Source organism: Harpia harpyja, chromosome 5 (assembly GCF_026419915.1).
Source record: "Harpia harpyja isolate bHarHar1 chromosome 5, bHarHar1 primary haplotype, whole genome shotgun sequence".
Lineage (NCBI taxonomy): Eukaryota > Metazoa > Chordata > Aves > Accipitriformes > Accipitridae > Harpia > Harpia harpyja.
Window position 1 is genome coordinate 43030702 of NC_068944.1, and position 25696 is coordinate 43056397.

The window sequence follows — 25696 nt, forward strand, 5'->3', positions numbered from 1 at the left end:
AAATATTATCTGATTGTTTTATACCTATATAAAATCCTATATATTACCTGTAACAATAAATGTAAATTTGTAGGTTGATCATAGCAATACAAAGCACAAAAAAGTGTTTGGTGGTAGCATATTTTTTGCTTAAATGCTTTTTCATTATATGAAAATAGAGTTGCAATGCTTATATGTGATCTGAGGCCATTTCTAGGATTTGTGTGGGCAAACAGAACACCTTCCCACTGTCTTCTGAAGGGGGAGAAATCCCCAAACATCATCTTGATATGCAAACTTCCAAAAGACTTGTTAGATACAACCAACTTGGAGTACAGTGTGGAACTGAAAAACAAAACTTCGTGGCTTCAACAGAACTTTGTAACTTCATGAAACTTCAAAGTTTAAATTTTTTGGTTTGCTGAAACACTAATGTGGCCAAGTAATACATGCAATACATGCCGGGAGATGAGCTATTAAAGGCTTTGACACACTAACAAAGGTCTGCATCTTGCCATGCATGACAAACTGGTGTTCCCCACTCTAACACCACGTCTCTTTCCTCCTTTCCCCATTGCTGGTTCTCAGTTTGCCACAGATCGACCTGATGCGTTTGGCTTCCTGGGCAGCGCGAGGCAGAGGACCGCACGAGGCAGGGAGGCAGCTCTGAGGTAGGCCCTGCTACTTGCCTAGCCAAGCCGCACTTGATAGTGTTGGCTCACAACTCCAGATTTGCAGCTGGCCTCCAAGGTCAGAGAACAAATGGTGCCTTTCAGCTGCCTGGTCAGACAGCAGTGCTGCATCTTCGCTGTGCAGGGACCAACAGCATGCTTGCCTCCAGGCTGCTTCATCAGTGCTAATTTAGGTACAGTTAGTACACTTAAAGTGCCAGCTAACCCTTCAGCTACACAAACACACAAACAGTATGCATTACCTTGCAGTCACCCATTCAGCCAAACAGTTTGCTTTGTGGTGCACAAGAGGCTTGCTGGCAGTACATTGTGCAGGCCTATATTATGCAGCAATTAAAAAAAAATCTACTCCTGGGCATGGAATTCGATTGCAGCTGTTAATTGCCGGGCATCACAAAAGCCACAGACAGAAAATGCCACAGTACAGATACCGGCCATCCCTATATTTAGGCCTTCAAGCCGATTTCTTTGATTTATCTCCTAAGTCAAAACTTTACTCATTTGAGATATAAACCCTTTACATTTATTTTTTATTTTCAAGCTCATCAAAGTGTGAACTACAGACAACAGAAAGGATGTTTCGGGTCAAAGGAAAGAAGCCTTTTTGTGTGCAGGTATGCTGCTGAAGTAAGCAAGACACCCCTATACACAATATTCCAGTCTCTTCCTATATCATTTTCATGTATACTGTTTTATAAGAAACTGTGACTACACCTGAACTTACCTAATAATGAGGTACCCTATTATGCTGATTTTATAGCACACCTGCATACATATTTGGTGGTATGTTCAACCCATTTTCAGTCCTTAGATAAAGTTTAGTTGCTGTATCGTTAAAAGAAGGTACTAACTAAGCAAAGGCAAGTTGTGTATTATTTCAGTGGTTTCTTATTTCTAAGAAAATTCTGAAAAGTTAGAGAAGATTTCTGAAATGATTTACCTGAAGCTTTACATGTCATTGATAACTCAGAAGTAGTAAGGTGCCAGTTATTTTTAACATCACAAGACTTTTTTTTTTTTTTTTCTAAATTAAGAATTGTTTGGGGAACTGTAGACTTGTTTCCCGGGGAATACTTATTACTACTGTTACTGTCCTGTAGTAAAAGAATACATTTTCTGTTAGGCAGGAGTTGCGAATCTGTTTCGTCTGTAGGTGGCAGCAGTGGGTGCCTTTGGAGAACGAAGTGCAGGTTCTTACATCTCCATTTCTTGCACAAGCCCATTGGTTTTAAAAGTCTAGTGTTTCTCTTATAATACAGAGGTTAATAGGCACGTAGTGAAAGTCTTGCTATTATACTCTCTAATGTGGTACAAGAAAATATGAGTGTATAGCCTCGAGTTCTTTTGGTTCGCTGACTGTTTTATGTTGTTAAGACAAAATTTTGAGGGGAAAAATATTCTGAAGCAGGGAATGTTAGACTACCAGTAAAAAAAGAAAAAAAAAAAGAAAAGCTGAGTTTCAATAAACCTAAAGTGAGATTGCTGGTGATATACAATGTGATCTTTGATGGAGGATTAATTTTCTACAACTATGAGATACATAAAATGCAGTTTGGTATTTCTGAAAATCCCACAAGGTCACTGTTTGCATTTTTAGTACTCAGGAAACCTTTGAGCACTGGCACTTGGCTTTCTTCCCCATTTTCAGCATAAATGTTGAGTGTAAATGCCTCTCCACTGTGGCTGTATAATAGCCTAATAGATCTAAGCACAAGCATGTAATTCTGTGATAATTTGACAGAATCAACTGCACAGTACACAGAAAATTTCTTGAGATACTTATCTTCATAGACATTGGTATGTGAAAGTCTTGTTGAAAGGATTTTTGGCTGGTAGGTTTTTGTGTTATTTTAATACAATTCTAGCTGCTATTTATAAAACATATTTTAAGTAAGATATGCACGTATGTCTTCGTACTTGCAGAATTTAACTTTCAGCTTCATTATGTTTTTATGCTTGTTACCTGGTACAGAGATAAGTAAAGAGACCTTAAACCAAAAAGAAGTGAAGCAGATTTTGCAGAGGGAACATAGGCCACAAGTTTCCTACATTAAGAGGCAGCATTGTGTAGAAAATGTAGAAAGCCAGATCAGCTGATTTGTAGGAGGTGATTAGAGGAGATGATGAAAGGACTGGAGCATCTCTTCTATGAGGAAAGGCTGAGAGAGCTGAGACTGTTCAGCCTGCAGAAGAGAAGGCTCAGGGGGTGTTATCAATGTATTTAAATACCTGAAGGGAGGATGCAAAGAGGACAGAGCCAGGCTGTTTTCAGTGGTGCCCAGTGACAGGACCAGAGGCAATGGGCACAAGCTGAAGCACAGGAGGTTCCCTCTGAACATCAGGAAACACTTTTTCCCTGTGAGGGTGACCGAGCACTGGCACAGGTTGCCCAGGGAGGCTGTGGAGTCTCCATCCTTGGAGATACTCAAAAGCCATCTGGACACGGTCCCGGGCAGCCTGCTCTAGGTGGCCCTGCTTGAGCAGGGGGGTTGGACCAGATGACCTCCAGAGGTCCCTTCCAACCTCAGCTGTTCTGTGACTGTGAGATTCTCCTAAAAATCTGTATGTTAACGCTGCTCAGAGCATAAATACTCTATGTGAGTTCAACTTTTGGGTTCACTGGATGGGTGACCAGGGGTTCTGGTGTAGCAGGTACCAAGTAGCAGTGGTGGTAGAAAACTGCTGACAGCTTGGACAAGTATATTGGAGAAATTCATGAAGAAGCAGGGGAATCTATTACACTGAGGTCAAGTCATTGGCCAATACACTCTTTCAAGCCATGCATTTTCTTCTGTAACTTCCATTAATACCAATGGCAAAAGCATCCATTGACTGCAAAGCTTAAGTATCAAAAGTAAAGACACACAACGAATCTTCAGAAATCCCAAAGTTTTTCAGGTTGGCATTTCATCCTGTTTATTTCTATGCTAGTGTGATGGGTTAACCCTGGCTGGATGCCAGGTGCCCACCAGAGCCGTTCTATCACTCCCCCTCCTTCTCAGCTGGACAGGGGAGAGAAAATATAACAAAGAGCTTGTGGGTCGAGATAAGGATAGGAGAGATCACTCACCAATTACCGTCACGGGCAAAACAGACTCAGTTTGAGGAAAATTAACTCAATTTATTACAAATCAACCGGAGTAGGGTAATGAGAAATAAAACCAAATCTCAGAACACCTTCCCTCCACCCCTCCCTTCTTCCCGGGCACAACTTCACCCCCGGATTCTCTACCAACCCCCCAGCGGCACAGGGGGACAGGGATGGGGTTTACGGTCAGTTCATCACACGTTATTTTCTGCCGCTTCATCCTCCTCAGGGGGAGGACTCATCACACTCTTCCCCTGCTCCAGCGTGGGGTCCCACCCACGGGAGACAGTCCTCCATGAACTTCTCCAACGTGGGTCCTTCCCACGGGCTGCAGTTCTTCACGAACTGCTCCAGCATGGGTCCTTTCCACGGTGTGCAGTCCTTCAGGCACAGACTGCTCCAGTGTGGGCCCCCCACGGGGTCACAAGTCCTGCCAGAAAACCTGCTCCGTGGGCTCCTCTCTCCACAGATCCGCAGGTCCTGCCAGGAGCCTGCTCCAGCGCGGGGTTCCCACAGGGACACAGCCTCCTTCGGGAACCCACCTGCTCCGGCATGGGGTCCTCCACAGGCTGCAGGTGGATATCTGCTCCACCGTGGACCTCCATGGACTGCAGGGGGACAGCCTGCCTCACCATGGTCTTCACCACAGGCTGCAGGGGAATCTCTGCTCCGGCGCCTGGAGCATCTCCTCCCCCTCCTTCTTCACTGACCTTGGTGTCTGCAGGGTTGTTTCTCTTACATGTTCTCACTCCTCTCTCTGGCTGCCGAATACCTCCGTCCCAACTTTTTTTCTTCGTAAATATGTTATCACAGAGGTGTAACCACTATCGCTGATTGGCTCGGCCTTGGCCGGCGGCGGGTCCGTCTTAGAGCCGGCTGGTATAGGCTTTTCTCGAACACAGGGGAAGCTTCCAGCAGCTTCTTACAGAAGCCACCCCTGTAACCCCCCCCGCTACCAAAACCTTGCCACACAAAACCAATACAGGTAGTCCTAGTGAGGACCTTAGTTTCTGATGTCTGGAATGAGTCATCTCTTCCAAAGATAAAATATCCAATGTCCTGTTAACACTAATCAACACAGAGAAAAAAGGTTCTTCCTACCCCATTTGGAAGCAAATAACAAGATGTGTACTGAATACCATAGGAATTTTGTCACATTTTAGAGATGTGCTTTCTCTGATGGCAAGTCTAACTAGAAAACAAATAAATCATCCAGCCAGTAATTTAGCTCATGAGCTGCTTGATGTACACTCCAGGAATCAGATACACAAACCTTGTCTCTCTCTCTGTGCTGTAGAGTTTTTGTCATTTTTTAATAATAATAAAGGTCACAGCAATGAGTTTGTGACTTGGCTGATTTAAGATGCCTTCCTTTAAAGCTGTAGGAGCTTAGTCACTATTTGGGCAAATATCTTGCAAAGCCTATTACAAACTTAAAAAAGCTGAGGTGGAGCTATAAGAATTTAAAACTATATATGAAATTCAATATATAATGTATTTATTGTTCTGCTGCTAAATTATGTATATTTTTATAATTCAGGAAGAACATATCTTGGATGACCAAAATTTTTCATACATAAAGAAATTATATTAATCATTGACTAAGATCAATAGAGACATCTGTGTTGTACTGGAGGGCAGTTGCTTTTCAGATCTGACCCAGATCCATGGAAAGGGGCAGTCTTGTTAAAAGCTTCTAAATGTGGATAGTCTAGTCCACAGTCAGTTTACCAGTCTTGTCTTGTCTGCAGCTACTCTTGCAGTCTCATCCATCGAGGTCCCAGTGAAGTGAAGGCTGTGAAGAACCAGTGGTCCAGTCCATTCCAGTGGATTTTATGCAAGTGGAACAATCAAGTCAGGGGAATACAAGACAGGATGGGCATGATGAATCACTTTTGTTTTTCTCAGCAAAGATTATGGAGGTTTATGCTGCTATCAGATGTTTAATTTGCTGCAGAAGCACACAGTAGCTTAGTCCAATGTTGAAAGAAATATTGTCCACAAAAGCTATATTCTAACAGAGTGCTTGTATTCATCTGATCATTTATAGGACAGAACAGGTGTCATTGTAATTCCTGAGCTGCTGCTTCTCTGAAGTCACTGGGATTTTATTGTGGAGCAATATACAACTACATTTTTAAGAAGTAGTGCATTCATGATGCTCACAGCCGTTATGAAGAGCTTGTTGGCATGCACGCAGTAGGCCTGCTATCTTTGAATCATCACTGAGATGATTCTGCACAGGTAGAAGGGCTTCTGCTGCATTTATTCAGAAGGCTGTTATGGATAATGCTTTGCCCCACTGATGTCCTCAGGTGTTTTCCCAATGTGTTGTCTTGCAAGAATGAACCATGTGCAATTGAACCAGGAATTCTGCAGTACTGCTTTGGATTCAGACACTGTTTTTTTAGCTTTGGAAAATTAACTTGATCCTTTGAGTCTGTTCTTCAAGTAATGACATGAAAATAGTGGTATTTCAAGGACTGCAAGAACTACTTAGGATTAGGATGTTTCTAACCTGTAAGGGGGAAGCAGGAAGGAGCACAAGAAAAGGCAAGCACTGATACTATGTTTGCTATGAGGACACTGATAGGTTTGTATCTCCTGTCCTAAGTGCTAGAAAAGCTATAGACTGCTCTGGCTGAGGGTATGCATCATCCTGCGCAGCACAGTCATAGAGGCAGAATCACAACACCTGCTCCTTGTACCCCGCAGCTCTTTTAAACATGCAGAAAAATTGTATGTTGAGTGCCAACGGCTCAGCTGGAGCAGACTCTTGCAAACGCCTGTAGTTTTACCAGAGGAAAACAATTTTAATCACTTGTCCCTGGACACATGCAGTCTCTTCATATATCATTGCACAGAAAAGCTTTTTGTATATATTTTAAAGTGCATTGTACTACAGTTTTCAACTATAGCCAAAAAGATTGTTCTTTTTTCATAAAACTTTGAGATATATAAATGTGTATGCAAATAAATAAATGAATATGTATGTATAAATACAAACATATACATATAAACAGACACATATACACATATATGTTTCCATAAATATCTATTGGCTTTTGCTCAAGAGGTCTAACAAACTAAAGTCTAAGTTTGAACATGCATACACAGATATATAAATGTACAGAGGGAAAGTGGTACTTTTTTTTCTTTACTTTTATGGAGCAAAGTGTGAAATTAATTTATTGAAAGGAATTTTATAATATATTAAACTTAGTATTAAATATAGACAGGGACTTCTAAACCGAATTTTTAGAATAGAATTTTTATAGTATATTCATAAGAATGGCAGTTCTTGACCGGTAGCAAATCATTAACTGTGTCACATGGTTTCCATATGATTTCAGTTTCAGTTTGTGTTGTATCTGTAAGCCCTTTAACTCTTCTTGGATTGCAAGTCTTGTAAAAGTATGGATGGGAAATCTGCAAATATGCAAATCTACAATTTTTTTAAAGTGAAAAATCTCTGTCCATGGCCAGTATTAAGGTAAGTCTGTATTTTGTAATAGCATTTTAAATGTATTGTGAGAACTGAAGACCTTGCTAACCACTTTTTATTGTTTCTGCTTTATCACAAAATGATTCTGTAAAAGTATGTTTTAGAGCAGGCTTATATTTATGTTGGCTGACAGACACTTTACTCTTCTTGCTCCTGTCACATTAGATCTCATATGTTTAATAAGACCAGGGACAATATAATTCTGAGTGATACAAGACACTCCTGTGGCACTTAATTGTACCCCACCTAGTACATGAGACCGTGGTGCTATTTGGAGTGCTATCATGCATAAAATATACGGGATATTAAGGGCTGAGATCTTCAACGGAGTTTCCATGTGCACTTGAGAGCAGGCATTAGTGCTTGGGCTTGGAATTAAGACATCGGACATTTGGGAATACAGATTGGTGAGTCTCTGATTGATAGATTTTTTTTTAGGTTACCATGAGCAAAATGTAAACCCTGTGTTTTACCAGCCTTTCAAAGGCTCTTACAAGACTAGATTCCTTATTCAAGATAATTATGAGACTGTGAGCAAGCTGACATGCTTGATAATGTGTGGCTCCTCATTTATCTCAGCTTACCTGATGGCTTCATATACCACCAAGATGTCCAGACAGGTCTGCAGACCGCTGGCATGGCAGCAGTTTGGACAGTATGTGTGTCTGAAGTAGAAATCACCTGGCTCACAGCTACTCTTCATGCTGTTTTTTCAGAGGAGTCTGGACATAGCCTGTAAATCTTCCTTTTTATTAGGAATAATATGATAATGAGATAATTCCTCTTTGTGAATGCTCAGATACAAAAGGATAGGGAGGTTGTAAAGAGGGAGGAATCCAGTTACCCTGTTTATTCATTTCAGGTACAAAATTAGAGGCTACTCCTTGCCACTCAATGTCTAGTACAGTATTATTCATTAAATGTGAACCTTGGCATACTGCCTACTTCGGCCATAAATTGCCTATCCAAAGAACTTTCTGTTTGGATTCAGTTATTGACTTACCTTTCACTTTTGTGTTTCTTACAACAGTCAAATAGTGAACTTGTTCAGGTTTTGGTTTTTTTTTTTTTTTCATCTGTTCTAAAAACCACACATAATGTTCTTGTCACAAAAAAGAATACAGCTTGACGAAGGTGCTACATATCAAGTTGCAGAATGACATGATATTCTTACATAGAGTAAATACAGTTTCCTTTGGAATTTTTTTGAATGAATCCTAGTAATAAACTCTTAAGTTTGTTCATACACAAGTTTTCATATATGAAACGTGTAAACACAAAGCTCAGTTTATGCTGGACTTTGTGCCAAAGTCCATTTCCCTGAATCTGACTATGAATTGGATATAAATTGCATTGATTTGAAAGAGATTAGTGGTATTTTATTGGAGAGGAGAGGAAAGAACATGAAAGGATTCCAGCTATCCCAGCTGTAAAATCCCCTGATCTTCCTGACCTCTTCTGGGCCAGGACATGAAACCTAAGTAGGAGATAGAACAAGAGGCTAGAAATAGCTAAGGCCTAGATCCAAAAAAATAATGTTTAAACACCCAGAACCTTTTTAGGCTGTTATGTTCCCACTTGTCTTCATTAGGAAATTAAGAGCTTAAGTTGTCTTTTTTTGGATTTGTACCTGGGTCACAGCATAGACTAGCCCAGTCAACACAAGCAAAGAATAGTCATTACCTTTCAAAAGCTTTGCTCATGGGATATTAACCAATTGTCTCATTTCATTCCCCTGTGTCAGCGTGCCAAAATTCACAAAAATCCAAAGGAGACCTGCCTCCACATGCCCTTCCCCTGCCCCGAGTTCTCTGGCGCAGCTGTTCCCCGTGTATTGTCTGTTGCTGTTTGGCAGTGGCACCAGCCCAAACCCGGTGCTTTGGCATGTCCTGCATCCCATCCTCTGGGATTGCTGCCAGCAGCTTTTTCCTAATATATGCAAATGAAATAAGGGACTTTGTAATTTTAAAATTTATGGCACTGCAGAGGTGGAAATGAATGAGAAAAGAATGTACCTTACAGCTCTTCTGTTTCACCTGACAAATACCACAGATCTACAGAGGAAAGATGTGTAAGGACTACTCAAAGAGGTCACAAGAATCCTTGCAATGTAAATGTAGTTCAGGCTGTGAATTAATTCTATTTGTAGTAGACAATGTGGTTAGGTCATCTATGTGTAGCTACTATTCATACAGCTTACGAGACATTTCCCAAAGAGGTGTAGACTGGTTCAGGTCTGGCTCCTTACAAGTGTCTTTAACAGGAGAGCTGCAATCCTACTCAGCCCTTACTTGCTGCATATGGAAAAACAAGCAGAAATGATAAAACCACTAGACGTACGCACACAAATGCAGTAACACAGTTGGAAATGACATAATGATGTGTACTCTGATACAGCGGTGTGCTTCAAGGCAGGAGTTTTCTCAGTGTTTTGTGCTGTGCATAGTAAGGGAGAAGAGCTCAGAAGTTAAGAAAGTTCTGGGAAGGAAGCAATCTTTTTTTTCCATAAACTGGTTTTAAAAACTAGTAGAGGTAAGCTTGTTTCTTGCAACTAGTAAGAATTATCTCAACAGGTGCTTGGTAAGTGGAGAGTCGTTGTTGGGAGAGAGGATGACCTCAGCAGGTTCAGAGGTTTGGCTTCTTTTGGGCTGATTGTTCACAGATATCTCAGTACATTCTGCATTTTGTACTTGCTTGTTTAAATGGTCATGTGAATTGCTGTATATACTTTAAAAGAAAATACTGTTACTGCTGTTCTTCCTTTTTTCTCTTCTTTTTAGGAACCAGTAATGAAGAATGACTGCATCAATTAAAAAGACAATTTACATTTATCTTTTCCAGAATAGACATGTATCAGTGTAGTTAATTTAATATTTCAATCAAGAATCCCGAAAAATGCAAGTCCCTTTGCCATAATAAAAATGCATAACCCAACTTTCCTTTGTATAAAGCACTATGAGCAGGTGGTATCATCAGGAAAAAGACTCCATTGTAGGAAAGCATTTAGATTAATTCTGACTTTCCTTTACATGAAGTGAGGAGAGAATGACAACAGTGACAGTCTAATGATGAAATTTACTAAGCAGAATTTTATTTTTTTAGTTGGTGGAATTATAATTTATGTAGTTGATATTGGAGTGGACTTCTGGGTAGCTAGTAAATATTTCTGTCAAGGACAATATTGTTGGGGTATATTGCTGCTGTGTTTTAGAGGTCTTTCATCATTAATAACTCAGGTATTCAGTTATGAGTGGTTTAAAAATGACTGGGAAGGTACCGATACTGGGAAGCCGAAATGGATTTTTCTAGTTCATCTCTTTCAGTGTGGAATTTTTATAAGGTAAGCATATTTTAACAATTATTTTAAAAAGAGAAATAATGTTGCTTTAAGACAGTTCATTAAGAAATGCTTAATATGGCTTCAGAGACAAAATCAATTCTGGCCTTAGCAATTGCTCCATGTAAGCAAACAGACTTTTGTCTGCTTATTCCAGGGGTAAATTATGTCAGGTTGTGATGGAAATGTAGATCTTCTTTCATTTTACCTGTAAGTAATAATTTTTATCATTCACAGCCTAAGTCTATTTGATTAATCAGCCTTTTTATAGGGCATATTTAATAAAAATGCTTGCTTTACAGAGTAATACTGTTGTAACTGATAAATATAAGTTTTTAAAGTGATGTTAAGAAGGGAATTCACACTAAGCAGGTGAGACAGCTAAAGTAAGAGGTAAATTTTGAACCTGAGAGTCTAACCATATGTAGAAAAAACACCAAGATTCAGAAGAGACATGAATAGTTGAATAGTTAGTAAGTATACTTGCAGCAGTACTTCCTGCAGGGACTGAGTTAATGGTGACAGGAACCTTTGCTTGCTGAAAGGCACATGTCCAGGAATAGTTTAAGATACCATATGCTTAACATTCTGTGGTGGCTTTGCTATAAAATTATCATTATTATAGACATCATTTATGCCAAGATTTTACCTCCATTTTAAAACTGAGGTGAAAGGTATTTCTGAAAAGTCCTGAACTTTAATTATTTTGGGTATGCAACACGTGAGAAACATGAGTGAATATAGACTTATCAGAGACACTTAATAAAATACTTATTTAAAATCCTCCTTTAACTTCCTATACTAATTTATGGACAGCAATGAAAAATATATTTATGCCAATGTAAAAATTCCCCTCACATGCATGTTTTATTCACTTGATATTATCATGGATTAAGGAAAATGGTGGAGCTTTTACATGTCATGATTAACTTTTGCCTCTCAATATTCTTTTTCCTTTTGTCTGTCAGCTTTACTTTCCTTCTCTTCCTCCTCTTACAATCCCGAAGTTTTAGAATTCACAAAGGATTATTTACTGACAGGTTCAACTTTTCTGGTGTCAGGTATTAGAAAAACTTAGAAATACTACATTTTGAAGAAAAAGAAAATCCTTCTTCAATTTTTCTGGATGGTTTCTTATTCACTAACCAGATGCATGGACATGAGTTGTTTCATGTGAGATATACCAAGACCTGGCCAGAGGGACTCTGCCAGGTTCTGCCTTTTAGAGGGGATGTCTCAGGGCCCAGTGTGGCACTCTCCTTTCTGTCTGTCCCCAAGGCTTTTAATCTGCAGGTATGTCTGGGAGTGCCATTCTTGTGCTCGTGACTTACAAACCTGCCCCTCTGAGTTTGTTTCTTCCAAAGGAAATTAAAGCCATGGCCTCTCTTTCTGATAACTGATGATAAATGTTAAGCCAGTAACCACGGTGTAGAATGGCAGAAGCCGCTCTTTCAATGTCTGGCAGAAAACCACCCTTCTTCCCCTTTCTATTCCATGACCTCATTCTCTGTAATCTGTTCAGGACTGTAATTCTGCTTTCACCTTTGGCTTGGTTTTACACTCCCAGGTTGCCCCTAAATTTTCCTGCTGATTACTGCCTATCTCTAAGACCTCACCTTTCAACACAGACTTTCAGAATTCAGATCCAAGCTCCGATTGTCTACAACTCTAGATACTGTAATCTTGACTCAGCACTTGTATCTATTAAAAATGCTGCTTTTACGGGCAAATCTTCATGGATTACCTTAACTCTAAAGTAATCCATTAAACTCTTGGATTTACCTGAACTCATACCCTTTTCAGTGAATACCTCTTACCATGAGTTTCTATAATTTTCGAAGCTTCCTTCCTAGAATTAGCCCCATCTTCTCTGAGTGGCTTATTATCTAGTAAACATAATTTTGCCCTTTGCACTGACAGTGTTGTCAACTTGGTCACCTGTTCTCTATTGCACAAATGATACTTTCTTCTATGCTGCCACTTATGCTTGGAAAAAGTTTCCAAGTTGGTATGTATAAATTACAAAGTTCTTTCAGCCACTCCTCAAAATTCAGCAGTGTGATAATGCATACTGTAAAGTATAAACTGATAACAGCAAGCTGACATCTGTGCTTGTACCTTTGTGATTAACTATTATATACTTCCTATTATATGTGTTTTCTTAGGTGTATCTATGTACAACTCCCTCCTGTCCTCCTTCTTAGTCATCTGATTTATCCAGTTAATTTAGACAATGAGTCTCTCAGGCTTATTTCTATAGTCGATGGACAAAAATATATTTTGTCAGGAGTCGGGTCATACTTTTTAAGGTGAGCTTCTCCAGAAGGTCATTTGGGGCAGGAACCTATATTCTCCATTCACTACAGAGGAAAATAGGGGCCTAGCCAGTAAATATGACTTGAAATATGCCTGAAATTATAAGATATGAATACACCTTACCGAACTTTCTTCCTTAATTTCTTCCGTTCTTGCTTCCCTTCTTCCCTCTCTCATATGTCTTTTACACCTCTTGCTCCATCTTAGAAACAGCGAACTTCATTATGTTACGTTTGTACAGTGCACAGCACAATGGGAATCACTCTGGTCATGTTATCACACCGCCAATGCTAAGTAATAAATATGGAACTAGTATGTGTGTATACACATACATATACACTTATGTACATATATATTAAAAATAGAGAAAAAATGAAATTAAAATTATTTCATATCTAATAAGGCTTTACTTTATTTTATTGGAAAGAATTTAGACCTGTAATTATATTTCATATGAAATGTTATTCTCTGCAAGGAGGAAAATTAGGTTGGTAAAGTATGTATTAGCTATGCTGACTAAAACAATTTTCAGCCTGACCCATTTAAATGAGTCACACAGATGTTGGTAGAATTGAGAACAGACTGCCGCACAACAGTCAACATTAAGACAATAACACAGTCAGTGACTGTGGAAAAACGGGACATTTCCCTGGGGCACTATATGAATTCTGGAGTCCACTGACATGTAGCAGTTTGCAGCATCAGTCAAGGACACCTGAGAAAGACTAGATTTTAGCAATTAATAACCTTCACTGTCAGAACAGAAGGCCATACAGGCAGCAGCCATTGTGATACTGGCAGCTGCTGTTGTGTCTCTTGATGCTTAAAGGTAGGCTCAAGATGCACTGCATCTTTGAACAGAAGCAGATGAAAAAGATTTTTTTGCAAAGATGAATTATAAATCCATGAGACATCAGAGTAAATGTGAGTGCTTTGCTAAACCTGGGATTATTTCATTACACATTTTTAAAAGGCGATGAGAAAAATTCAGTCAAGATAGGTGATGTTCAATTTATACTTGTAAGAATTTAGCACCTGTTAAGTCACACCCAAACCAAGAATGGGTCAAAGGTGAGGACTGAAGCTGGTAACATGCCTCCAGCAATTTATGTGTATAACATGAAGTTCCACAGGACAAAATAAATAGAAAGGTATTTAAGATACAAAGTCAGTGAGGTACAGAGAGTCAATTAAAAGTGGAAAGTTTGTAATGCTACTTTAAGTGAGTTAGACGTTACATAATAATATGTGCTTGATCACCTTTTCTTAATATAAATTTACTGTCCTAAGTATTGACTTCATTGTATCAGTTTCATGGACTTAATCCAAGCCTTTTGATACTTAGAAGATTAAGCTTAACATGCAGCAGAGAATAATTTTCCTTTGATTAAGGATTTATACGATGCTGCAAACTGTGACTGCATGACTGGAATTTAGAAGGGACAGTCACTGCTGCCAGGTCTCTCTCAGACCCTCCCTGCATGAATTTCTAAATGGCACCCAAATCTTTATCAGTGTAGTTTGATGAGATGGGATGTGAAGTGTAGTACTGGGATTGTGGTGGAAAGTCCTCAGTGGAAATCTGAGGGGAAGCAGGTGATATGGAAGCACGGGCAAGGCAGTTTGCCTGTGACATGTGAAGGCTGTGAAGCAACAAAAACAAGTAGCTGTCACCTCTGTGAATTCCCAGTCATGCTTGGAGAGCCAAAGCCCTCCTAATTTTACAGGAGACCAGTAGCAAACTTTATCCCTTCTGGAAGGATGATGAAAACGTAGGAGCGTCTCAAGAACAGAGGGGCAGTGGAGCTGTGTTTCAATGAGTGTTTGTAACGTGTAGGAGTCCTATCATCTGCATTCTCCGCAAAGCAACACTACAAAGGCAGAAACCTTTTGTTTTCCTATCAAAGTGAATATGATATTTAGGAACACTGATAACTCTTTACTGCTCACATATGACAATTCCAGTTGTAAAGAAATTATGGTTTTTTACACTGTTGGCTTCCAAGTAGCTTATATACCTTGGATTAATGAAAAAAGGATCCTCTTTAATGAGTTTAGAGGGAGAAAAAGTAAATGGTAACCCTGCATTTGTCTGTATCAATGACACACTACCCATACCCATTTCACCTTCAGTTTAAGATGTACGTCTACTTAAAATACATAACCAATCCAATACTTTTAATTAATGTATTTTTAGTCTAGTTGAAGTAGATTTTTAAGAGCCTTTTTTTCAGTGTATGAAGATTAAAACATGGAGCTGCTACGGCAATAGATATTAATATAGGAATATAATTATGATTGATAGGTTCATAGCAGGCACAGTGTTTAGGTGAGCCGTGGGCACGATAAAGGAGAAAATTTGAGTCTGATCTATCCCTTAGTACAGACTGAACTTTGCCCTTGGCTGTGAACGCAGTTAGGCCTAAAAGCTGGCTATGGGCCCTTCCTAAAATGTCCGAATATTGCATACCAAATGGGCAGATGGGAACGGGAGTGTAAGCTCAAAATACTCTTAAAGGATAAAAGATTTGTCACAGTGAACTACAGTAAATGACATAGGCGTGTGGAGCTCAGGGAATACCACCTCACTTAATACATAGTCAAAAAGCAATGGAAGTATTTGGACTTTTCTAGAAAAAAAACCAATGTATTTTATACAGTATTCAAAGTCAGAAGTGGACTAACTGAAATTGCTACAAATAGTGAAAAATACTATAGCATACCATCTTATAAAAATATAAACCTAGTATACCATACTCGGAAGGAATATGCTTTGGAAAACTGACAAGTGATTTCAGGTGCCATCGAGCTGAAATATTCCTTTTACAACATGTCTGGTTCTTGCCTCGTGTATCATCTGCCTTGTCAGCTGTGAGCTCTGCAGCTTGAAAGTTGCGCAGCTGGTTTCCACTTCTTGCTGCTTGGACAAACACAGGCTCTGGTGAATAAGTCCATGGACAACTAACAGATTGGTCTACCCAATTGTTTTTTCTTGAAAACACTGCAAACTCTCCAGATGTTTACATCTTGGATGCAAGAACCAAATATTTTGGAATACTAATTGTTTTATAAACTCAAAAAGCTACAGATGCCTTGCCAAACAGTTCAGTTCTTTGCTTATGAGCGATTATTCAGAGAACAGTAAGATAAATACACAAAAACATAAAAGTAGAGAACAGTTTCCTTTGGGAGTAAATAATGGATCTAGAGCCAGCTCACAGAATCAATGTATGGCCTGAATGGCAGGGCTGCAGTCTATGAATCTCTGCAAGGAGAAAAGCAAAGGATCTTCCCCTAAGGCTCTTCAGCAGTAACATAGCTGTTCCACACCTACTACTGATGCTTCCAGGTTGCAATTCTCACTTGTATGGTCTGCATTCTTTAACATACCAGGGAGTAAGCCATGATTCCTCTAGCATGCACTTAACCCAGGGCCTGCAAATCCCATCTGTCTTGCTTGTAGCTATGGAAGAGCCCCTGACGCTGTCTCCCCTGCGGTCAAAGGATTTGGTCTTTAGAGGTGGTGAAGGTGTTAAACTTTTAATACCTGGAGGAGTCAGGAATTCTTCCTAGCTCCCTTTGTAAGCAGAGGGGGACTGTGCTCCAATGTTATATTGGGACGAGATGATCCTGTGAGACCTGGGTGTCTAATGATCTGCTGCCCCCCCATTTTCTACATAAAGGAAATCCAACTGCATGGGTTTCACGGGGTCCGTAGTGTGTATGATCCTGTGGACAATCAGGGAATTGGGAACCTGCGGCACTTTAGCATGAATCTTGAAATCGTCTCAGATGCAGCCTTAGGGAATGGAAGTAGGAGGCAAGCTAAGGCATAGGACCTTGCCTTTCTCAGCCTGCACGTTAGCAGGCTTGTACAACCGTGTAAGATCACCAAGTGATGGTCTGTGGTGTTCTGCTTGATTTCTCAGGAAAATAGATCTGAATGAACAGTGTAATCTTCATAATCCAGATGACTAAATTTTTCTGTTGAGGGGGAAGGCCTTTAGCAATGTTTATAATGCTAGAAAAATTGGCTGAATAACAGTGAGTTTTCTTGGAAAAGGGCTGCTTTTGCTGTCCTTGCCTGCCAGTTATAGTAAAAATGGGTTCACTGGAGAAGAATATTGGAAGCTCAAGACATCTGGGAACTGAATAGGCAGAAACAGGCTTGAAAGTGATGTCTGAAGGCTCTTATGCTCAAAATCCTGTTTATGAGCAAACACACGGGATTTATATACCTATAAAGCCAAGAACTTAGTACAAGTGAAATTGTAACAGTTGATTCCAAGAATCATTATTAGTCTAGATTTATGTATTACAGGAAAAGAAATAATACTTCTATGCATAAAAAGTTTCAGTAATAATAATACGGTTACAACTGTTAGACACACCTTTCTTAGTTGCTATCCCTTTTCCTTGTGTTCTGCTCACCTCTCCTCTGCTCCTCTGGGTCTTAAGGTCAACAGTTCCATTATGGTGCATGGGGGGGGTTACGGCTGTTGCCAGTGTCTGTGCTGTGGAAGGTGGCAAAGCCGAGCTACAGGAGCGCGTGGATCACACCTGAACGAGATGTAAGCAGCACGTGGCAATAATGGGATAAGACTGTGAGCCTATGATAGCAGAGCAATGTATATAAATTATAGAGGTTGTTAGTATGTTTTGGAGGGCTTTAAGGACTTTGTTTAGCTGCTTAAAAGTAGTCTTTCATGATAAAGCAGAACTCATAGCTTGCTTAATGCTTTTGCTTCGTTGGTCTGTTCTGTGATTGGAGGAATAAGAAGATTTGGAAAGCCCCAGAGCCAGTTTCAGGCAGGAAAAGGAGACATAGTAACAACTAGCCTGAAAAACAGGAAAGAGAAAGAACCTGCCTAGAGGTGAGAAAAAGGACCCAATGAGAGAGAAGACAACCCCAGACCTGAATATTACTATTGGATCAGACTATGGTGTGAGGGGCAGGAATTTCAATTGTAATGGTATACTTGCCCAAGGATTGTAGTGTTTGGGGTCCCCCTCCGGAGGCACCCATAAGTCTGTGCACCGCAGATAGAATAAATTGCGCTTTTTATTTTGAAGGCCTTGATTAGAGAATCTGCTTCGGGGAACCTAGGGTCGAGCCTGAGAGAAGAAGAAGCGCCCGAGGGTGAGTGTGTGCGTGTGAGGAATCGCAAGGGGTACCTGTCGGCTCACCGGAGTCGCTCGCTGCGAAGGGACTCTGCTCCGAGCAGTTAAAGTCTCGGGTGGTGTGTGTGTGTGCACGACTCCTTGATTGCTGTGTGAATGCTCGGGCAGTGGCTTCTCCCTTCACATCTAGAGTCTTGCTGGGAGGAACATGACTGATGTTCACGTCGATGATTGCTTCTTCACCCTTAGGATCCACTTTGGGTCTTTTTTGTATGTTTGCTAACACATTTTGCTTTTTCTTAATTTCTCTGCAGCTTCATGTTAATCCAAACTCGGTATCTGTGCTGCCTTTTACACATGTTAGATCCTATTTCTTTTTTCTCTGTTACCCCTAAAACTGGTTCCACCCAGCTCCAGGTCCTCATTTCTATAACTGACCATTGGCAATCTGGTTATAGCTGTGGAGTCTCCAGTGTCAAGCCATCACTTAGCATCCTATGCATCTTCTTCCACACTGCCTCTGGTGTCTCCACATCTCAGGACCTCTGCTATCATACCAGGACTATATTTCCCTATTCTAGGTCATCATGTCTGTCAGAAATACCTCATTCAATATAGAATATCTACTTGTTACTGTTGCCTATATAAAACTATGGCTGTACCACACAAAAATAAACAAAAGTAAACCAAATTACCCACCTCGTCACTTGGAAGAAATCACCAACTTTTCTGCAGAAAATCCAAGCTAAACCAAGCAAAGTCACAGGCAGGTCATGAAAAATGAGAGCAAGCCTGACAAGCATCTGTCCTGAGGCCTTGCAAAGCTTATGCTGTGTTACTAGCAATGACAGTGCTTATTACGGTGCTGCAGAGTAAGAAGGCTTAGTCTACAATGTGCATGGCCAGTGCTACTGATCGCTTGAAATCAAGCAAACAGCAGAAGGGAGCAAGCATTGCTTTGCTTCAAGATAGGATTTACATGCATACTTACGAGGATACTTCTCCCTGCTTTCGTTTGTTAACTAGTTCCAAAAGACTGCTGCTGGACAGTTCAACTGGAAGGAGGTCTTTAGCTGTGAAAACCCCTTCTTCTGGAATTGCTCCATTTCATCTATTACAGCATTACCTACCTTGCTTGGCTTCCAAAGAACTACTGCAATGAGCCAGGTCATTCACCAGGGCTGTGTGTGTTTGTGCGAGTTCATTAGGGACAGTGGAAAAAACTGTAATTTCCAGCAGCTGGAGCTTTGGTCCTACATCAGTCAGGTTGTAGCCATCACCCTGTTTTCCTAAACACAGCCATAAAGATTACCAGGTACAATAGCTGGTTCCTCCCTTCATTATCAAAATAGTTTGTTTGATAAAAACTTAAGCATTCTCTCCCCTCTGAGGTGCTATGTTCACATCCAGGCCTGAAGCAAAAGTCTTGAAAATGGGAATAAGAGCTAGGTTTTATTTATCTCTAAGCAAAGCATTAGAGATATCCTGAACAGAAAAGGTTCTTTACCACACAGAATGTACACCAGTCATGACTAACTAATTCCATGTAGCTTTGCATTCACTGCTCTTTAGAGAAAGTGTTCATTTAGGCTTAATTGAAAATAAACCAGAACTGTTCTGAAGTCATTCAGGTGCACTCATTTGCCAAGGCAAATGGCTTCTTCATGTAAAACCACTCAGATTATTAATAGAATCTGTCAACCCAGGCATCCATGTGTCTTGAAAATAATTTTCTGAAATGAAAGTCTTCCTGAGTATTTAAAAAAAAAAAAAATCACTACAGTGTTATTTTCAAGTCTGTTGTATGTTTGCAATTCATCAGATATCCTTGGGGCTTATGGATCTATATTATATGTACATAGATGTGGATATTCACAGCTGGATATTCACTAATACCCTTAAAAGCATACAAAGAAAGTGAATGAGTATCTCAAAGAGAGACTGAGGAGAGATGCTAAGGGAATTTTCAGAAATGTGTTACTTTTAAAGAAATAAGAACCTAACAAAATAAAGCTTGTAATCTTTATTCAGGCAAGGCTCATTCTGTTCTAGTAGTTTTTACATTGCATCGGTATCGCTGAACTTAAATGATTATCTGATATCACTGCTACCAGACAGATACTGGACAAAATTTTATCTTAGTAGGAGGTGCTGGATTACATTCAAAGATAAAATGTGAATGGAGAATGAAATGGGAAAAATCATTGTTAGGCTATATCATTTTATTGAGTTGCACTTCCAAAAAACACTGTCTAATCAAGTCTCCTTTTTTTATAGGTATTGGTTTGCTTTGAAGTATGGCTGCCAAGCTGCATTTAAACAAAAAAGCAGCAGAGATGCATCAGAAACAGACCCTCCCAACTTCATTCAAAAACAAGCTGTTGATGTAGTGACTGATATTAACATGCTCAGGGTATTCAAGACTTTTCTTGAGACCACACCACAGCTTTTTGTCCAGATTTACATCCTCATGGAACATGAGAAAAATAATTTCTGTCAATGTGAGTCTGTCTTTCTCCTTAATTTGCAAGTTGAGTATCTTACCTAAAACGATAACTTATGTGATTGGATAACATTTTAAACATACCTTGGAAAACATACAGTCCACTGTAATATTACTGCATTTAGTTAGAATTTCTGTCTAGTAGATGGTCTGTTCTGCTAAATCCATGAGAAGGAAGATTTCACTATAACAAGTCATAATATCTAATAGAAACATAATGATACATCACTTGAAAATGAGATATTGAGTACAATTAGTATATGATTTGCAGAGCAGTTTGTTGTGTGTGCTTTTGCTTACAGTTTCTTTTAAAACTGCTAACTGGGCATCTTGAAATCACTAATGTATTTAGAGCAGCCCTGTGAACTGTCACTACCATCACCCACGTTACAGATGAGGGACAGAGTCAGAAAAAAACTAAGGATGTGTCAGCATTGCAGAATGCAGTATGATGAAGAGATACTGGTTCAAGTTTCAGAAGCAAGACAGCAGCTCTACCATTTCCAGCTCTAAAACTAGCAGGATTATTGGCAAGACATTGACTTAAGGCTGGATTTTATCTAAACAAGACCTGCACTGCTGTCTAGTGTTCCTTCATAATCCATGGAGTTAATAGGTACTCAGACAAAATGGTCAGACGAATCTCATCTTAAATATCACCATGTGAAGGGTCAAGTCTTAGTTATAGATTTTGACATTATAGACACCCCAGAGTCAATATCAGTTGCTGAAGCTTAAGGTTTTATGGGCTATTTGCAATTCCTGGGGAATTTCTAAGTCATCTGTGTATGAAGATGGCAAATATGGCACACAACTTAGGCAAGACCATTAACGGCCAGAGGCCGGGCAGAATAACATAGGCATACCAAACAGCATTAGATGCCTAGATTTAGGTAACTAAACTGAGCCTTAAAATTAAGGTGACTTGTTCAGGAGCACAGAGTAAATATAAAATTGGTATAAAGAAAGTGTTAAGAAAGCACAGACTTGTCCAAAAGTTCATTCAGAAATTATAATGTAAAATAAGTATCTTTTTCTTCAGTCTGACATTTTTCTTTGTGTTTTTTTTAGATGCTGCCATTATTTTGTCTTTTTGTGGTATCTCCTTTTCAATGGTTGATTATCAGATATCATTACGAAAATCTCTGCCTGATAAAGATGAATTTCGTGTGCTTCCCAAGTTAGTGTATCTCCTCTATAAACTGCTTACCATCACTTCTTGGATACTCAGTATTTCACTGATCACTGTACTAAGTGTTAGAAGTTCTGTAATTCTGCTGATATTTCTTTGGATCTGTGGCTTCACCTGGACTTTGAAACAACATACGACATTTTGCAAATCTAGGAAGATGGAATATCTGTACAGAACTGTTGTTGGAATCATTCTAATTTTTACCTTTTTTAACATAAAGGGGAAAAAAACAAAAGTTTGCATTTCTATTTATTATGCTACTCACACTGTTGTAACTCTAGGTATTTTGTTTGTATATATGTTCTGGAAACCTTCCATTATCAAGGAAATACATTTTACAATTGTAAGCATCCTAACTATTCTTAGTCTGGTGTTAGGTATTATTTTTCTTGTTGTTTATTATAGGCATTTTCATCCCACTGCTTATTGCAGACCACAGGCATGTTCAGATGAAGTTGATGGAGAGGCAGGACAAAAAGATAGAGTGAAAATTGGTAGATTTCAAAACTTCATAATGCAATGAACAGTACAGATTTTTTTGTGTGGACTTCAAAGCAAATACTTGCTGGATAGTCTGTTTCTCTGTCATTGTTTCTCGTGTATCATCACTGAGTAGTACATAATGGACCAGAGTTACTGGCTCTGAATAACTATTGTTTTCTGTGATGCTGTACAAAGCCTTTATAACATAAATATTTCTCTGTGTGCTGGTAAAAGTTACTTTTGAAGAAGAAGAAATATAATCGATCCATCCAACACAATCCACTGTCACCTTTTAGCAATGCAAATAAAACATAGGAAAAGCTAAAAGTTAATCAAATGAAAGCTAGCATTAAACCATAGTCTATTCATTTATGTTGACTCTGTTAAAAACAAGACTTGTTTTTCTTTTCGTGCTGGAAGGAAAGAGGAGTGCATTTGAAATAATTGAGGGCAGTGATCAGTTATCAGCTTCTCCCCATTAGTGTAAGAGCTGCAGTTCTTCAGATGAGCATAGTTACAAACCATACTGCCTTCTCCCTAAATATCCCTTGAAGAAAAATAGCTTTGATTTATGGCTCAATCATTGTCTTGCCACAAGGAAATTTGGGGAGATATATTCAGGCATTTTCTCTTCTAGGTGTTTTAATGACTCCTTTATTGTTTTTGTTCTGCTAAACTTACACACAACCTTCTGTATTTAGGGGTGATGCCAGCTTGTTGTTTGGGATTATAATAGCAGCTTGAGTGATTTATGGATGGCAACAGGAGTCTTGCATATAAAGGAAGAACTATCTTCCTTGAAGCTTTCCTCTCATTTGAGCTATAAGATGTAATACTTTAAATGCTGGTTTCCAATGAAATAGGAGGCTATGCAAGGTATGCAGTGGTGCAGCTTCTTTTGTTTTTGTCACTGGAGAAAAGAGAAGCAACTGTTCTGATGCATTTCACTCACAGGGGCTGGGAAACCATGGAATAACCAGCTTGTCCCTCAAGATTTTTTTGGCAGAAGGCAGAGTGAAATTAGACAACATTTCAGTCCTGTGTTCAAATGCTAAATCAACAACAAAGGAAATAAGGTTGGTAGGCACAGCTTCTTCAGAAATAAAATCTAAGGGGAAGTCTTTCAGAGCTGCTGTGTTTTAAATCTGAATTATGAAAAGTGGGCTCTTCCTCTCCCCTCCTTCCCCCTTCCAATAACTCACATTTGCAGTTAGAGTACCCACAGGCAAAGGGAGGAAACCGAGTTTGAGAAAAGAGACTGGAGATAAGAAAAACTGATAAACTTTGCCAGGAACCAAATCTGTTTGCATTATTGATCAACAGCAAAATTCCCTGAAACTTTGGGGGAAGGGCTGATGCTTTGGTTGATAATTAGGGTGCTGAAGAGCTGTGTCTTGTGCCTTTTGTGTCAAGTCCTTGGACAGCAGACTGCCTTTTTCTTGTTACCCTTCCAGCCTTAGCAGAGCTCAGGAAAGTTTCTAAATATGTTTCTTTCCCGTTCCATTTCCATAGTTCTTTTTACTAGGCCAACCACTTACATCTCCTTAATCCTATTCAAGGAAATTAATTTCTAGGTGCATAGCTTGGACTGAATGGTCTGCCTTTCTGAGGATACACATGAAAAAGCAGTGTAGTAAGAAGAGTTTACTTCTACAATCCCTCATTTCCACTTAGGGCTGACTAGAATGTGGGTCCAGAAGTTAAGACATAAAAAAGCACAATCCATGAGACTTAAGCAATAGTTTTCCTAAAATGAATACATAAAACAGTACTTTCACTTCCCTCTACTCTGGAAAAGAGATTTCCAGATTTATTTGCCCTGGAATGGCTCCTTAGGCAAGAGAAAAAGCCCAGGGCTCCATCCTGCTTCATGTACCATGATTGTCCTAAGTTGTGTCTCCTTTATCTACAGAGTATTTATTACTGGTGACGGTACCCTCGGCAGCAGAATGCATGCCTGGTTTTAAGTTCAATGTACTCTTATATTGCTATGAAAAAATAGGACCCTAAATAGTGAGGACTATCCCTATATTGCTTCCCAGACTTTTATTGTTTGTTCATCTGAAATCCTGAGAAGGGACTAGGGTAAGGTAGGGTGGAAAAGGGAGAATATTATCTCATCTTGCAGAAAATTACAAAATTTTGTCTAACTGTTATTTGGAAGACGACCTCAAACTTTGTACATTATCTGAGAAGCAGATCTCTGGGGAAATACGAGCTTCTGAGAAGTCCTAGGGCGAGAGCTTCAGCCCTGGGGCCTCCAGGTTGTCTGCTTGCTGCCAGATGCCAGAAATCTGGAGCCTGAGTTGCTCTGGAGGAAGGTTAGTTTCTGGTGAAACAAAAAAATTTGTCTTGGTGGTTTTTTTTTTTTCCTTTCAGTGAACTGACAAATTTCAAATAAAAGTAGTTCATTGCCATCTCTCTGGCCAACTCCTAACACTGATTTTCTTTCATGGGAAAGAAGGCGAATGTTGTGCTGCCTTCTGTTGTTCTCCTTACGTCTTCTCATTCCCTCTTCTGTGCTACTGAGAAGAATGTTACACTGAAGTTGAGTTAGTAAGAAAGGCATCTAGGTGGCTATTTATATCACACTAATTCAAATATACACCAAACTCAACTACTTAAGTTTCAATCCCTATTTTATGCTTGTAAGTCGTAGTGGATATAAATTTAGCCATATCCTAAAACTGGGAAATAATCCTTTTGGGAAATCACGCAGATTCTTTTCATAAAGCTTAAACAGTTCTTCGGTATCCTGCCACAGATACTGTAAATGTCTCCATTTTGCTGTCATCAGTCAGAGGGCCTCAAGAGATGGGGATTCCTGTTAGCTTGTCCTCTGTAGACTTTTATTTATTTACTTTCAACTTTAACCTCCTCCCTTTCTTCTTGACCTTAAGTTGAAGATTTTCAGTTGATTCCCTTCATTTTCATACTTACGAAAATGGCTTCTCATTCATTTGGTCATTCTAACTCTGAATCACTGTAGCAGGGAGGACAAGGAAGCACACGAATTGACTCTAGACACATTTCATATCACCAGTGACCACTTCAGACAAAACAAAGCCCCACTTCACCTAGGTGTAAAGTTCAAACAATAGGCTTCATACATATCCTTTCTGTTCCCCAACTACTCTTAAAATTCAGCTGCCACTCAGTTCATGCATTGTGCCTGACCTTGTCATTTTAATCTAACTGCAAATTGAAAACAAATGTTTTTTTTTCTTTTTCATTCAGTATGTCCATTACATCTTACAAGAAGTATTTTAATAAGTTAAATAAAAATAATAAACAATTTCTTCCTGTTTTGACTACTGTCAGACCTGGGTAAAAGGGACAACATTCAACAGAATTGTTTTAATTATCCTACTAATATTCAACGTGCCATTTGATGGCATGGGTGAGCTCACCTGATGTACCACAGATAGCACTGATTTATGAAGCCATAATTGAGCTTCCAATAAACATTTGTCAAAATAA

The 25696-nt window shown here is 39.4% G+C and overlaps 1 protein-coding gene across 3 annotated transcripts; it reads left to right on the forward strand.

The window, feature by feature from the left end:
• The first annotated feature begins 1217 nt into the window (after positions 1-1217).
• XKR9 (XK related 9) lies at positions 1218-25696 on the forward strand. Of its 3 annotated transcripts, XM_052788496.1 has the most exons (4): positions 7120-7252; positions 10045-10604; positions 20316-20539; positions 21613-25696. In XM_052788496.1, the coding sequence occupies exons 2-4, from the start codon at positions 10330-10332 to the stop codon at positions 22254-22256; spliced, it is 1143 nt and encodes a 380-aa protein (XP_052644456.1). In that variant the 5' UTR covers positions 7120-7252; positions 10045-10329; the 3' UTR covers positions 22257-25696. The 3 variants fall into 3 exon arrangements, with proteins under 3 accessions (XP_052644457.1, XP_052644456.1, XP_052644458.1); XM_052788497.1 differs by lacking the exons at positions 7120-7252; positions 10045-10604 and adding an exon at positions 1218-1285; XM_052788498.1 differs by lacking the exons at positions 7120-7252; positions 10045-10604 and adding an exon at positions 18003-18057.